Raw genomic sequence first — 17,590 nt, 5'->3', positions numbered from 1 at the left:
TTTACAGTCAAAGGTTCTGATGAAGGCCTCATTTCCAAAATACATAGAGAATTGACTCTAATTTATAAAAAATCAAGCCATTCTCCAATTGATAAATGGTCAAGGATATGAACAGACAATTCTCAGATGAAGAAATTGAAACTGTTTCTAGCCATATGAAAAGATGCTCCAAGTCATTATTAATCAGAGAAATGCAAATTAAGAAAACTCTGAGATACCACTACCCACCTGTCAGATTGGCTAGAATGACAGGGAAAGATAATGCGGAATGTTGGAAGGAATGTGGGAAAACAGGGACACTAATACATTGTTGGTGGAACTGTGAATACATCCAACCATTCTGGAGAGCAATTTGGAACTATTCTCAAAAAGTTATCAAACTGTGCATACCCTTTGATTCAGCAGTGTTACTACTGGACTTATATCCCAAAGAGATCATAAAGAAGGGAAAGGGACCTGTATGTGCACGAATGTTTGTGGCAGCCCTCTTTGTAGTGGCTAGAAACTGGAAACTGAGTGGATGCTCATCAGTTGGAGAATGGCTGAAAAAATTGTGGTATATGAATATTATGGAATATTATTGTTCTGTAAGAAATGACCAATAGGATGATTTCAGAAAGTCCAGGAGAGACTTATACGAACTGATGCTGAGTGAAACAAACAGGGCCAAGAGATCATTATATACTTCAACAACAATACTATATGATGACCAATTCTGATGGACTTGGCCATCCTCAGCAATGAGATCTACACCAAATCATTTCCAATGGAGCAGTAATGAACTGAACTAGCTACACCAAGCGAAATAACTCGGGGAGATGACTAAAAACCATTACATTGAATTCCCAATCCCTATATTTTTGCCCACTTGCATTTTGGATTTCCTTCACAGGCTAATTGTATAATATTTCAGAGTCTGATTCTTTTTGTACAGCAAAATAACGGTTTGGTCATGTATACTTGTTGTGTATCTAATTTATATTTTAATGTATTTAACATCTACTGGTCATCCTGCCATCTGGGAGAGAGGATGGGGGGAAAGAGGGGAAAAATTGGAACAAGAGGTTTGGCAATTGTCAATGCTGTAAAGTTACTCATACATATAACCTGTAAATAAAAGGCTATTAAATTAAAAAAAAAAAAGAATTGTTAGCTTTAGCAATAAGGGATGAAAAGGAAATTGAAGAAATGAGAGTAGGCAATGAGAAAACAAAACTATCACCTTTATAGATATGATGATATACTTAGAGAATTCTACAAAACTAAAAATTACTTGAAACAATTAACTTTAGAAAAGCTGCAGGATATAAGATAAATGCACATAAATCATCCATATCTCTATATATTGCCAACTAAGTCCAGCAGCAAGAGAAATTCTACTTAAAATAACTGTAGGCAATATAAAATACTTGGGGGTTCACCAGGCAAAGCCATATGAAGAACCACATGAACCATTTGTATACAATTATAAAACACTTTTCGCACAAATGAAATCAGATCTAAACCACTGGAAAATATCAATTGTTCATGGATAGACAGAGCTAATATAATAAAAATGACAATTCTATCTAAATTAATCTACTTATTCAGTATCATATCAAACTGCCAAAAAGTTATATATATATTACTAAAAAATTTTTAAAAGAAATCCCAAAATGAAAACTCTCAGGAATATTGTGGCCAAATTCCAAAATCCTCATGTTAAGGAGAAAATATTGCAAGTAGTCAGAAAAAATTCAAACATGAAGCCACAGTTAGAATCATACAGGATTTGTCAGCTTCCACATTAAAGGGCTAGAAGGCTTGGAAATGATGTTCCACAAGATAAAAGAGCTAGGAGTACAAAGAAGAATAACCTGCTCGGCAAAACTGAGTACAGGGTAGATATTTAATGAAATAGAAAACTTTTAAGCATTCCTGATAAAAAAAAAAATGATCACCTGAACAGATTGACATTCAAACAAAACCTCAAAAGAAGCATTTAAAAATAATAAACATGAAAGAAAATTCCTAAGACACCAAATAAAACTTAAACTTTTTACATTCCTATTTGGGTGAATAAAAAAAATGTCATTCATAATAACTTTATAATCAGGAGGGCAGTTAGAAGCCATCTATATAGACAGAGGGCACAGGTGTGAATTGATTAAGATAACCCCCTCCTCCCCCCAAAAAATATGAAGGTAAGGAAGAAGCAAGCATTGGGATAAGAGAGATGGAAAAGACAAAATGGGGGAAATTATTTCACATAAAAGAAAAACACAAAGAAAAATTTCTACAGTGGAGAGGAAAATGAGGGTAAGGTAACAGTGTTTGAACCTTATTTTCCTTAGAATTGGTTCACAGAGGAGAAAATACACACACACACAGACATACTCAGTTTAGTAGAGAAATCTATCTTACCCAACATCGAAGTAGGAAGGCAAGAGGTTAAGAAAAAGGAGAGAGGATGATAAAAGGAAGGACAAATTAAGGGAGGCAGTGGTCAAAAGCAAAACAAACTTTAAGAGGAGAAACAGGATAAAGAAAGTAAAAGAAGGATAAATAGAAGGAAATATGGAGGAAAATACTAATCATAATTATGAATGTGAGTGAGATAGATTTAGTCATAAAATGGAAATGAATAGCAGAATGGATTGGAAACCAGAATCCATCAACATATTGCTTACAAGAGATATACTTGAAATAAGAAGACAAACAGAATTAAAAATAAAAAGAGTAGAAACTATTGTGCTTCAAATGATGTTTTAAAAAAAGATGATAAGGATAGCAACCATGATCTCTGACAAAGCTAAAGCAAAACGAAATCTAATTAAAATAGATTATCAGGGAAATTACATTTTAATAAAAACTATCATAGACAATGAAGTAGTATAAAATTTTATAGCAAGTTTCTGATTAAAATCCTATTTTCTCAATTATATAGGAAACTGAGTCGAATTTATAAAAATAAGAGCTGTTCTACAGGAGATTAATTGTCAGGGGATATGAAGAAGCAGTTTTCCAAAAAAAAAACAACAAATTATTTTATATATAACAAGCTTCTCTAAATCACTACTGATTAGAGAAATGCAAATTAAAATAACTCTGAGGGACTATCTTATAACATATCAGATTGTCTAATATGACAAAAAAAAATGAAAAAGGCAAATGCTGGAGGGGATGTGGAAAAATAGGTATAGTGATGAATTGTTAGTGGAGTTGTGAACTGGGCCAACCATTTTAGAGAACAACTTAGAGAATAATGGTTATAAAATGTCCAAAACTGAAAAGGAATTTATTATGCATAGTGAAATTTTTCAGATGCTCCTAGATGACATTGTTGCTGGTTAAATCAATTCCAGGGAGTTTAATAATATCTGCTTAATGGATCAAAAGGCAAATCATAAAGGAAAGTGAATTGCTCTAAAATAAAAAAGACTAGATTTTGTCTTATATTTGAAAAATACTCACTATGTGACCCTGCACAAGTCACTTAAACTCTTTGTGCTCTAGATATCTCTCTAAGGCTATAAATTGCAGAGAAGTGGCCAATGGGTAGAGAGAGTTTCCTTATCAGAAAGTTCTCATAACAATGAAGTGAGAGATCTAATGTAGATATGCAACTCCAGATCAAAATTACACAGAAGAATATTTACAAATACCAAAAAAAAAATAAAATAAAATGTATGGGATAACCATGGAAATCAAATATACCGAAATATAATTATCAAAAAAAAAATTGTTTAAGGTTCCCAGATCCCAAGTTAAGAACCTATAGTTTAGGGTTATTTTTTATTCCATCTGCCTGGCCTCTAAATTCTTGAGATTATTAGGAAGCATAGATATGTTGGTCTAGATCCAAATTCAGAGCCCCTGACTTCATCCTGAAGAGAAAACCTAAGCTGGTATAAACTTAGACTCAATATTTTTAAACTAAGAGAAACTGAGTCATCCTAATGTAAGCATATACTAGAAGACTAGATATTCTTAGAAAATAGGCATGGGACAGAGAGACAAAAGAGCAAGAAAAATCTGGAACAAATTGAAACCACAGACAAGCTTAGCAGTGAAGCTGGGTGAGGGTTTCATCTGAAAAGCAGGAAGGACACATTAAAGATACTCTACTAGATGTTTATGGAATTATACTGTCTTCAGGGATGAAAAAGACTCATTGGGCTAAAGAAAATGCATTTGTTTTCCTTTCCCTAACAAAAAACTGTGGCTTCATCTATCAGCATCAATCTCAGGATTCACTCAGTCCCCAGTCTCCTATATACCATCAATGTCCATACTTTAAAAATGTACAGTCCACTTAAAAATCAGGCCAACCTGAGACAACAGATATGAGTATATGATCTGTCATCAAACTTGGATTATAATCATGAGAAATATTGCCACAAATGAAAACAAATAACAAAACTGAAAAATTGTACCAAACTCTAAATCAACTATCTGTGGCAGATTTAACTGAAGAAAGTTGTTTTCCAATGTGAAGCACCATTCTAATGATTTACTTTGACCCTTCCCTCTATCTTTACTTTGCATACAGTTTTATGTAAATAGAAAAGTCTATTGACACTTCACCTCTCACCTATTCTCCCACAATACTTTGAATTATAGCTACCTAGATTACTGCTTTTCCATCGATTTGCTCAGATTTAAACTTCCTTGGAAAGGAAGGGAGAGAGGGATGGAAGAAGAAAAGAATATGGAGAGAGGGAGGAAATGAAGAGAGAGGAAGGGACGAAAGGGAAGCAGAGGAAAGGAGAGGCGGCAGAAAGGCAGAAGGTAAAAGGAGAGAAGATCAGAAGGAAATAAATTTCATAGAAGCAGCAGCATTCAAAAATATGAAAACATTCAACAAGCAAAGAGGAGACAGGAGATTAGGGGAAAAGGACTTTTGCCACATAATGAGAAAATAGGACTCATTAGAAAAGTCCCTGAAGGAGAAGAGGATAACAGAAGTTGAGCCAGCTAGATAGTGTCATGGAATCAATGAATATAAGCTTAGATATTCTTCAGAAGATATAGTAGAAGATAGAAGTGCCTATGATCCTTAGAGTCACAAAGAGGCAGATCTGACTAAATAAACAACAAAAACAACAATAAAAGGAAAAAACATTTATCAAGTCACATTGTGTACCAGATACTATGTTAATCTGTTTGCAAATATTATTTCATTTTTAAATATGAAAAATATTTGCTATTATATTTGCTATATATTTGCTTTCTTACAATTGAGGAAAATGAGGCAGAGAATTTAGCTGATTTATTCACACAGCTAGCAAATGTCTGAGGCAAGGCCTGACTGAAATCACTGGGTCCAGGTCCAACACTCTATCCAACAAGACAACCAGTGCTCTAATACTATCATTCAATAACTATTTGACCTGCAGTGACCCAAAGAATTTCCACAAAGAGTTTTCTACCCTGGTGAAATCATAGATCCAGACCAAAATTTATTTGACATAAATCTACAGATTATGGCATGCCATTCAAACAAACACAGACATACCTTTTAATCCAAATAAATCATTTCTGGTCCATTGCTTTAGCTGCAATTCTAGTCTCCTTCTCTCCACCAGTATTTAGTTAGAGGCAACAAGTTCTGTCGGTTTAAATTGCCTCAGCTGTAAAATGGGATGATAATAATAGCACTTACTTATCAGGGTTGTTATGAAGATTAAATGAAACAATCTTTGTAAAGCACTTGACACATTGACTGGCATATAGTAGGTACTTAATAAATGCATGTTTCCTTCCTTCTTAGTTGATTATAGTTCTAACAGGAACCCTTTACATAAAGACCATTTAAATGATCCACAATCCACTCATTGAAGTTCTTCACAAATTAAATAGGAAAATGCTTGTTTATAAATTCCTTATCACTTATTTATCCCATTGAGACATCTTTCTTTTCTAATAGTTTTTCTCCAAATCCTCTGACATTCACTTATCCTCTGATTCATTTACTCTATTTCACAAACCCTGAGTAATATAAGCAACTTTCCAAAGACAGAGCTTAAAAGATTTGAGGCACTTTTATTATAGCTCTCAGGCACAATTATGTTAAAAAAAAAAAAAAAAAAAAAAGGGAGGATAAACTTTGCATTTAACTTCATTGAAACTACTCATTTCCTAAAATTGGATGATTCATACTATGTGCTGTAGAATAAGTAATACTAGATTTGGCATCAAAAGAGCCAAGTTCACCTCCCAGCAATATCTGCTTCCCAAAGTGTGATGTTAGGCAAGTAATTTCATCTTTCCAACCCAAAAAAAAAGGAGATTGGATTAAATTATCTTCTAAGGTATTTCCCAATGCTAAACTGTATGCCTGTGTAACTATAGTATCATTGATGGCAAAGAAAGGTTATCTAAATCTATCTTTGCCTCAACTTCGTCATATGTAAAATGGGGATGACAATAATAACACTTAATCACACTGTTGTTGTGAGGATCAAATGAAATGTGAAATATGTAATGTGCTTTTCAAACCTTAAATATATAAATGCTAGGTTGTTGTTTTGAAGTGACATTACTCATAATCCCCCAGTCTTCACTATAAAATTTTTTAAATTAAGTTTACATCCTAATCCAGGGTCATTTTTGGCTGTGACATCCACTCCACTTGTCAAAGAAATAAAATATTGGCTTTTTTTTTCTTTTAGTTTTCAACTATCTCAATGAAGAGAATAAAGAAAAAAGTTAAAATTCCTTAGGAAATCGTAATAGTCTATACTAATGTCAGTTCTTTTATCCAATTCTCATTTTTCAGCATCAACACCTTCCTTAAATAAGTTAAGAAGAGTTAATTGAATTGTGCTAAATATTTTTAGTTTTTATTTTCCTTCTAATTGATATTAATTTTGATCTATATGTTGATATTCTGATTACATGGAGATTGGCAATTGAAAAATTACTTATCTGTCAGTAACTAGCTATTTGTTATTCAAATATTATTTTAACTTGAGAAATTTTTTTTCATACTTTTCAAGTGCAGATACTCGTATTTTTTTCCTTAAAAACGCAAATATTCATGAGAATGTAAGGCTTCAGAATAGCATATAAGCTTTTTATTTCTCAGTCTTGTTCCTTATATGCTTTCCAACATATTTTTCATCAGCCTTTCCCTATGTTTACCTTTATGTTGAAGACCGAGTATTAAAGCATATATTAATTTACTTCAGAGTTTTACATTAAGTTCTTTAGAGAATTCATCTACCATCCTTTGCAATATATGTTGACACATAAACTGCAATTATTTTCATGGTACCATTTTTTTTGCCAGCACTTACTGAGTGCTGAAATATTGGATGATCAAATGTCCTATGAAATGATATTCCTTATTACTTTCCAGTGCTCTATAAAATGAACTCCTGGATTTGCCTCTCTGGAAAAATGTCTGTGAACTATTCTTCTAATTAGTTGCAACTTCTTTTTGACTTCTCTTTTCATTTATAGCATAAGTATCAAGATGGATATATCGCAGTGACTCCATTAGCATATCTACTTTTCAGTCACAAGACAAAGGTTTCACATTGTCTAAAAGATTCACTAAGCTGTTGGCATTCTCAATCTAAAAACTGCATGATTCTTAGCATCCTTTGTCTCTTTTCTACCAATCAGACACTATCACTGTAGATGGAAAAAGGGACCACATGAAGCTATGAAACATTTTATATTTTTCTTTGTTGTATGGCTATCCCTGTCCAAAAAATTCCTGACCAAATAGCGAGCTTTAAACAGTGGAGGATACAATGTAACTTTGTATTGTATCATTGAAGAAATGGAATGTGTTGGGAGAGGAAATTCCCATATCATAAAATTATAAATCAATGAAATATACCAAACTGAATACTTACTGTAGGACAGAATATAAATTTGAAAGGACTGAGAGCATTTCAAAATTAAAAATCACAAAATTAGATAGTGTGGAGGTTGAGAATTACAACATAGAAAGACCAATATTGGAGATGTCTAATAATCCTCCAAAGAAGACAATAAAAAGAGGATTATAAGCTCCTTGAGGAAGGGACTATTTTTGCTTTGTCTTTATATTTATAGGAAATAAAAGTACAATTGATAAAAGTTTGTCAAAGGGAAGACAATCATAAATACCACTTAGAGCTTCACATAGCCATAATAACAATGCATTAAGGAAAAGTAATTTTTTTAAAAGAGTCGGTATTTTAAAACAAGGAGATGATATTTATATTGCTTAGTCTTATCACATATTCTTGGTATGGAATTAGTCCTTATTGTTGCCATAATACTTAAGGATATATCTCATTCTAAAGATAAATGCACCACATTGTAGTGTCAAAAAGTGTTTGTGTGTGTGTGTGTGTATGTGTGAGATGTAATCTATAAACTTGAGAGGAAAAATATGAAATAGAGAATTTGAGTTAAGAAGAAAGGGGAGAGAAACATAAGTATTACTGGAGAAGGCTACTACAGAACTCTCAGTCAAATGGAAAATTTAGATGACTCTTTCCAATTAAAAACTAACATAGGAGCAGGACATAATAGTGACAGGAGACTTCAACTCAGACATCTGCTAAGGAAAAAAAAAACTTTTGCTAATGACTGATTTTGCTAATAGTTTCACCTCTTAGAAAATAAATGTTTTAGAAATTGCTATATTAGTCAATGCAAACCACAGACTGACTGATTGGTTAACTGAAATGATAGTAAACATGGGTGAAAATGAGCTTCTCTGAAACTTCAGCCACAAGTTTCTGCCTTTACCATTTCTAACCCAACAAATATTCACCACATTACCTTTTCTTTACTGTTATGTTCAGTAACTTTTAGAAAAATAAGGTGCAGCAAAATAATCAAAGTCTGAAGTATGAGGTCAGGAAAAGTGATGGTACAGGAATGAGAAAGGGACCATAAGAGTCAAGATATACAAAGTTTGCCCAAAGATTATAAATAGATAACATTTTTCACCCTCTTTGACAACCAGGACTAAACTTCTCACTTCTCTAGATGTCTACATTTGTAAAGTGAGAAAATTAGTCTAAGTGATCTCTAAACCAACTCTTTCAGGTTTAAATAATGCCATGATCCTAAAATATTTACTATTTTGAAGAGGGTTTTTTTGGATTTTTTTTTTATTTTTTGTCAGACCCAATCAGAAAATGCATTATTATATAGACTGAGAAGAGACCATGAAGGTCAGTATCAATGTGGAAGAGTGATGTCAGCTATTCCAGTTAGAATTCTATCAGTGCAACACTATAGGTGACTGAGCTATATATAGGCCTCTCAGGAGGATTCCTCACTAGGAGTTATTATTATTTGAGAGATAACTGGTGGTACAGTAGATAGAGCACCAAGCATGGAATCAGGAAGATCTGAGGTAAAATCTAGCCTCCGATACTTAGATGTGTGATTGAGGTCAAGTCATTTAACCTTGTTTGCCTCAGTTAACTTATCTATAAAATGAACTAGAGGAAGAAATGGCAAACCACTCTAATATCTTTGCCCAAAAAGGGATCACGAAGAGTCAAGATAGGAATAAAACAACTGAATAACAACCTCACAGAATTACTGTGAAGATTAAATGAGGTAATATGTATAAAGGTTGGCACGGTATCTGGAGCACAGTAGGTACTATATAAATGCTTATTCCCTTGACAATTACTTTGTGTAGCCTACGATATGAGTGATATAAACTATTTTTATTCCTTGACTTATGATTAATTCCGATTATTCTCTAAGCTTTATGCATCATGTGCTTTTAAGTGGAGATGGTAATAACACACTGAAGAATGTCAAACAGGAAGTTCCCAAAGATTTAAGTCATTTGATACTCATATCAAATTAAAGATTCTGACATGAGGGTTTTTGTAAAACCACGTAAAAAAAAATTTAAAGGCCAACATCTGCTTTTACCCTAAACTAAAATTATGTCACATAAAGTAGAGAGATCCTGGCAACAATGTCAGAGAAGGTACTGTGATCAGCATAGCTCTGTATAGCTATGTGGCTAGCACTAACATTATCAATGGTTCTGAACATTATCCAATTGCAAATGTCATAAGGTATATATTCTTTTACAAGTAATTGGACATTATCCAGTTTTAGGTATCATTGCACAGAATTAATTTTATAACCTTATCCATTAATGTAATTAATGGCTATAATTTGTAAAACCATGGACAGTTTGGATTTGCTATCCATTCATTCCCTGCTTCTTTGCTCCCTCTAAGAAGTATTATTAAATACTTGGTGCCAGAAAAAAAATGATAAGTAAGGCAATATGAGATTATCATTACTCATACCACTTCCATACCACCTCAGAATTAAACAACAGGTGTCATTAATTATACAAGCATAAGATACTATAAATTCAACAAATTCAATTCAAAAAGCATTTTTATTACCTACAATGTTCCCGAGGACTCAAAAGGACTACTCTCCAGAACACAGAATTGGAGTTCTGTCATTAGAATATGAATCCCCAACCTCCTGTCCAGCAGGTTCTTTGTTTTTACAGGGAACTAGAATTCTGGAGAATTCAAATTATTTAGATTTGAGAAGTATTTGCATAGAAACAGTGCTTGAGCCCCTGGGAACTGATGAGAGGGAAAAAAATAAAGAGAAGAGGGTCTATGATAATATTAGAAGGCATTCAAAATAAAGGAGCAGAAAGTAAATGATAATCCTGAAAATGATTCATCAATATATAGTTGAGAAATCAAGAAAACATTGTATCATAATGGTAAGGAGAAAACTACTTTTAATTATAACCACTCTAAATTATCCTTTGCCTAACAGGACTGTCTCTAGGAAAAGGATGTCAACGATCAGGGAAATTAATACTTTTTTAATTGTCAACATAAGAGACCTGCTCCTATCTTCTGGTGTTTTATTAATAAAATACAAATTCAGTTCATAAGTGAATTGAATCAAGGTTATATTAATCACTCAGTAAAAGGAAGGTTTTTGGCTGGGTACTGGAGAGTAAAAGATGAAAAGAAAATCTTTACCCTTATCCCTAAGTGACATTTTTCAATAGATAAAGAAACAAAATCACAGTATAAATTTTTAAAATATAAAGAGAACCAATTTAAATATATATATATATTCATGTTTATTTTTTAAACATTTTATAGCATTTTTTACATAAGATCATATCTATATTAAAAGACTGACATTCTTGAATGAAAGGTTTTTGTACATGGCTGAAAGTAAAGTGTTTTGTGTTTTGGATATTACAATAGTTAAGTTAGAAATTTTTGTATTTTTCCTATATGTAGCAATGGCTGAAAGACATCTTGGAAGAGAAAATTGAGTCAAACTTGGAAACAGGAAGACAGTTGCAAATCTGGATCGTGATATACACTGGCTCTGGGAGCATGGACAAGTCACAACTTCTTAACATTCCAATCAGTATTCTAAGACAATAAGTTATAGATACACACCAGTGAATCAGAGGCCTGAATTGAACATATGTAGACACACACACACACACACAAAAAAAAAACTTTTTAAGGATGAACTGCAATAAATTCTTCACTCATTTGTTGTCATTTCTGTGACTCCATGTCTTACTGTGACTCCATTTGGGGTTTTCTTGAAAAAGATACTGACAGGTTTATCATTTCCAAGATCTCCAGCTCATTTTACAGATGAAGAAACTGAAACAAACAGGACTAAGTGACTTGGTCAAAGTCACAGAGCTAGTAAGTATCTTTGGCCAAATTTGAATCAGAAAGGGGACTCTTTCTGATTCTAGGCTCCACATTCTGTCTACTTTGCCACCTAGTGCTCCCTTTACTCATATAGTGGTATCTAAATATCTTTTCTATTATAACTAATATACATAAGAATGTCATATGTTTTTCTATGTACTTCAAATGTACCTTTAAATTTCTACAAATTTCCTTTTCCCTGTGCAGTCTCCTCCTCTTATTTTTTTCAAAGCATTAATAGATATATATAAACAATTTTACTGTGAAATTATCTCACTTCGCCCTTATTCCCCCAAAAATGGAGAAAGCCACAGTACTTTTAAGAAACTTTTGATAAGCATTTTTTTCTTGAAATAGTAAATAGAATAGCAAAGGGCACCTTGACTACTTCTTCAAGGCCTGAAATCAAAATGAGGCACTTAGATCTGCTGTTCTAATCACGTTCACACATTGCTTCTTTCTACAGAGAATCTTTAGCAACACTGCACGCCTAAAAAATCAGAGCCAGGAAATGGAAAGGGATACTACTAATAGGCCCATGTCAGTCTAATGATTTCAAAGACTTTCTAATAGATTACTATTGATATGTATGCCTTGCACACAGTAGGCAGTCAATGCTTTTTATTGAATAAATAAAACAACCCTTAAAGCATACCTAATTTATTTTATAGCATTCTGGAAATTCAGGAAGATTTTATAAGAGAAATGCTTTGTACTACCTGTACATATCAATTATAAATCAGTCTTAACTTTGTAACTCTTCCGCACCCCCTGCTGTCTGATCATTGGATGGGCTTTTTGAGTCAGGATAGCTCAAAAATTAACCATTTGTAAGAAGAAATTTAAGAATTAAGAAGCATTGAAGATGTTCTTATTTCCAAGAAGATAAATCTAAGAATTATGCTATTTATACTGTTTTTACACAGAGCTAATTTAAACCAGGCAAATTCAGATTTGCAAAGAAAATGATGGCCGCTGCTAGGTGGACAGGGGGATAGCAGACTGATTTGAAAATATATTTATTGTAATAAATATGAATAAGATTTTTCCTGAAGAAAATAGGAATAAATGTTTTCAAACTGAGCTAAATGATATATTGAAGTAAAATGGGTAGTATATGAAGATAATGATGAAGAAAAAGATTTTTTTGTAAAGTAGTAATTAAAATTAATCATTTGCTTTTGAGATGAATAACAAGTTGTGTTTCTTTTGCTTTTTGTCATATCATCCATCAGAATTATGTCTGAAATATCTTCATATATCTATGGTTTTGTGTTACATGATTTTAATTCAGCAAGTACTCTCATGAGAATTCATCTGTAAGGCAAATGCCAAAAGGAGTTTAGCATTTCTTTTAATCATAACCATATTGCTCTTTAACATCCATTAGTCCTGAGAAGAGTGAAGTGGCACTTTGCCCAGCTAGCTAAGTGAGTGCTATGCTTCTTTTTCACCTTAACTCAAAGCTAAATGAGTCAGTTATATAGAAATGGAACATAGCAATATGTGAAAAGGAAAGTTGCTATACTACCAGCAAGACCTCTTGGCAATTTTCAAGAACTTTAGAAATTAAGGAATGATTATAGTGATAATGCCACAATTTTAGTATTCCACTTTTATTTCACAGGTTGATTTGCATAGGTACTCACAACTGGATAACATTCCTTCTACTACAAAGTATCCGTTCTCTGTTGTTAGGTCGAATCTAACTCTTTCTGACCCCATTTGGAGTTTTCTTAACAATGATGCTGGAGTAGTTTGCCATTTACTTCTCTAGCTCATTTTACAGATGAGGAAGCTAAGGCAAGTAGGATTAAGTAACTTGCCTAGGGTCACACATAATGGACCATAGATGTTTTAGTTAATAGCTACAGTAGAGCTCTTAGCTCTCTTCTGCATTCTTCAAAAGAACTCTCAGGCTATTTCCAGAACTTTATTTTCAAATTTCTTGTAATTCACAAGAAGGCCAAAGTGTGTGGAGGAATAGAGGGTTGAAAGACTGGTATACAACGGTCTCTCCTCCTCAAGAACTTGTAATCACCGTGATTTGAGTTTTTTTTTTTTTTTTGGGGGGGGGATGTTTTGTTTTGTTTTTCCCAAAAATCTATTGATGTGACAAGTTTAATACTTTAGCTATGGCACTTCTGTGTTTATCAATAACTAAGAGACAAAAAAATAGTTATAGGAAGAACACTAATTTGAGGACATTAAAACTGAAAAAGCAAAGGATCAGTAAAGAATGGTGTTGAGTGCTGGCTCTAGTAGAGAAGAGAAGTGGTAGGGATTCTTGCACTTGACAAGTGGTCCTGAAAAAGCCAACTAAATTACCTTGACTAGGTCTCTATATAGCCCCAAATGACCTAATTTGCTTTTAGGGCTATAATGTATCGCAAACCCAAGATGAGAATAACTAAGCATCAACCATTCTACATAAGCAGAGTAAAACTCAAGGTCACAGGTATCCTTTGTAAACATCTGAAAACTCCAACAGGGGATTTTAGATTTGAAGCATCTTTCTAAAAATCCTTTACTCAATATTATTTTACACTTTTTTTATCTTGGCCTTTTGGACACAGCCAAAGAATGCATGATCCATTTAAATGCCAGGAGCTTTTTCTTCACCCCACCAATAAGACTTACTGCACTGGTGTTTCTAGGCCACCTGTGAATGACCCCCACAAAACATAAACCTGAAGATAGAGGAACTTCACACCAAGTATGTTAGAAATTGACAATAGTCTCAGGTTTGCTCCTCTCACTTCCCCTCCAACTACCTATTCAATATGGAATAATCTACACTCCTTTTCTCTGGATGTACTACATTGGAAAAAAAAAAACCGCGCCTTTAGAAACTACTCGGTAGCTTCCAGAGTAACGTTAGCAGACAATAACTGTGAATTTAAACTAGCAATACAATCTTAAGTGGGGCAACTAACAGTCCAGGACCAGTGTCTTCCACTGACTTGAATCTGAATCCAGATTTTGGTTTATGCCAGTTGTCCTTAACCCTTTCTCTTACAAGACTCTTCAGAACAGGGTATGGGTTGGTGTGATTTAAATATTTAAGTTTGAAAGAGAATGAATCTCATTTTCTCTATCTAAAACAGAAAGCACCAAAGAGACCGGCCCTGCTCTTAGACCCAGAAAGGATGCAGGGAGGGGGACGCAAGCGAAATTTCATCTCAATTCCAACCAGTAAGCCTCTCCAACAGGGCGCACAATATACAGGCGCGCTGGCTCCAGTGCTTTCCTCCCGCCAGCCGCCTGCCTATCGATTCGCGATCCGCTGCGTTAGTGCATCCAAGGCATAGTTCCCATGTACTCAGAGACAGAGTCCCAAATAATCACCTAGTAGGCACAAGGGTAGATGTCTCCAAGGTTCAGGGAGCAAAAGGATACATATTCCGTCCGAGGAGGCTGCATAAGCACCTGGCACATCGGAGCCTGGCTCCGGATTCTTGCACACAAACCTAGGCAGAGCTTCACGAGGGTCTCCAATTTCGGGCACCTGCATCAGCCCCCCTTCCTAAGTAGGATTTCTTATAAACGGAGGGAGTAGGATGGGGGTTTGAGCAGCTACTGAGGCAGTCCCGGGACGCCTCTTGACAGGCAAGCGAAATCTTCCTACATGGCCAGCTCCAATTGCACCCCCAATCCTAACTGCTCCCGCATCTTGAGGCTACTCACCGTCACCCCCAATCTCGCTCCTTACCTGCCCGAGGGGTTTCCGGCAGCCCTTTGACAAGTCCCAGATGCCGCAACTGGAAAAGTTTCCGAACTTCTTCGCAGGTTTGCAAATCGTCGCCTCTCGCACCGGGAGAAAGGACCAAAAGGATGAGCAGGAGAAAGTCCAGACGCAAGACAGGTCCTCTTTCCATCGCTATTCCAGCAACAGGAGCAAGATCGCAGGCGCCCCGGCTTTTCCCAGGAAAAGATCCGCCACTACCCTTTCGGGCTCACCTGCTTTACCCACCTAGTGCAGCTCCTGAAAAATACGTCTAGGATAGGAAAAAGAGTAATCCGAGAATCTTTAAGGAAACTCGTATGAACGGTGGAAGGAGATTCATGCAGTGATTTCACCTGAGAGCCTTTTGCCTGCTTGGGATGGCTGCCGAGGCCGAAGCAGCCAGCTAGGACTCTAGTTGTTCTCTACCACACAGCGGAAACGAGTTTGCATTTATTTGCTTGGGGGCTGGGAGAGTATCTGTGGTCACCGCTGCTGCGGCAGCTGCAGCAGCCGTAGCTTCTGCACCTCCACTCACTTAGAGCCACTGGCTCAGCTTCCAGCTGCAAACCTGAAACCCGGGCCCGCCTATTTCGGGTAGAGAAACCCCGCCCCTTTCACTCTCACCCACCCAACACCCACCCCCAACTCAATCCAGCTTCCCCAACCCCAACATAGTGTTTAGGATCTAAGCCCACCCCTGTGTGTGTGACATCATAATGTGTCTGGTCAGAGCTGCCCCTTTCTCCACCTCCCACCCCCCACCAAGCTAGGGGAAAACCTCAAAAAGGATCCTCACAATGGAAACAAATGAACAAAAAAGCATTTTATTGAAAAGATCTGCAAAAAAGAGACTCCTAAAGAAATATCAAACACGGCTCTCCCAGAGCGAAGAGATTTTTTCTTCATTTATAAAGATTTTCGTTCTTTTGGAATTCAGTTCAAGTTTATTGTGATGGGATCAGTCCCCAAGAAAACAGTCAGCAGTAGTTTATACTTAGTAGTCGTACCTTGCTAGTGATTTTTAAAATCACATATATTATAATTTTTATGTTTGGGTGGATGAGAATACACTTTTTAAAAGTACTCACTGCTATTGCAATAGGATTTTTTTTTTCTTTGAAGTGAATAGTATTTCAATGTTAACAGAAAAGCACTGAATTTGGAATGAGAAGACCAGGATTCTAATCCCAGTGCTGGGATTAGACACATTCCCTGTATGACCTTGAACATATTATCCATCCCTTTAAGGCTCAGTTTCCTCAACTGTAAAATAATGAAATTGGATTAGATAACTGTCTACAATTCCAGTATTAAAAAAAAAAGTTATAGTAGTCTGAAAGACTTCTAAAGTGACAATAATTAACTTTTTTCAACCAACCTACTTGCTGAGCTGCAAAGATTAAAGGAATTTAATAATTTGCTACTCTCCTCACATCTATGAAACCACAAGTTCATATTTCCTTATTCCTCCCCCCCCCCATGGGAAAAAAAAAAACCACTAAGTAGACTATAATGCTGGAATAAGAATTCTCAAGTCAACAAGTCTCTTAAGTGCCTTTAGGCAACATAAAACTAATAAAACTTATTATGTCCTCAAAAATACTTGCAATTCAATATTAGTGATGGCATGAACACAAATATAGTAAATATAATACTAATTAAAAAGAAAGCTAGCTTCACGATAGATAAGATTTGAGTTCAAGAGCCTCTGACAATTACTAGCTGTGTGACCATTCTTCATCTCTTAGGCTCCCAGTAAACTAAAATTAAAAACTAAAACTTGTAAAATAACTGCTGAGCTGTAATGGTTAAAGGAATTTAATAATTGGATACTCCCTACATCTATGAAACCACAGGTTTATACCATCCCTTACTGCCCCCCCCAAAAAAAAAGAACACTAAGTGGAATAAGAATTGTCAAGTTGTCTTTGTTTATCAAGTCCCTATTATGTGTCAGACCCTGTAAAACACATCAAAGATAAAAATAAAAGCAAAAACAGTATCTGCCTTCAAGGAGTTTACAATCTAATGGGGGAGACTACATGCAAACGATTATGTATAAATATTTTGGTAATCTCAGAGGTATAATTAACATTCAATGGAAACAGGAAAGATTTCTTGGAGGTGAATTTTTTGTTGATTTGAAGAAAGCCAGAAGACAGATATGAGGAAGGAA

The 17,590-nt window shown here is 34.9% G+C and overlaps 1 protein-coding gene across 1 annotated transcript in view; it reads right to left on the bottom strand.

Moving 5' to 3' along the window:
• GPC5 (glypican 5) overlaps nucleotides 1–16,020 on the bottom strand; it is a 2,065,974-nt gene extending 2,049,954 nt beyond the window's left edge. Inside the window, exon 1 of the mRNA XM_031963619.1 lies at nucleotides 15,400–16,020. Within this exon, the coding sequence (XP_031819479.1) occupies nucleotides 15,400–15,565 (166 nt within the window). The 5' untranslated portion in view covers nucleotides 15,566–16,020. The remainder of the gene's footprint in view (nucleotides 1–15,399) is intronic.
• Nucleotides 16,021–17,590: the final 1,570 nt, after the last annotated feature.

The sequence above is a fragment of the Sarcophilus harrisii genome, chromosome 3 (assembly GCF_902635505.1).
Source record: "Sarcophilus harrisii chromosome 3, mSarHar1.11, whole genome shotgun sequence".
Lineage (NCBI taxonomy): Eukaryota > Metazoa > Chordata > Mammalia > Dasyuromorphia > Dasyuridae > Sarcophilus > Sarcophilus harrisii.
The sequence above is the reverse complement of the archived record's forward strand: the minus strand, read 5'-3'. Positions and strand labels throughout refer to the sequence as shown.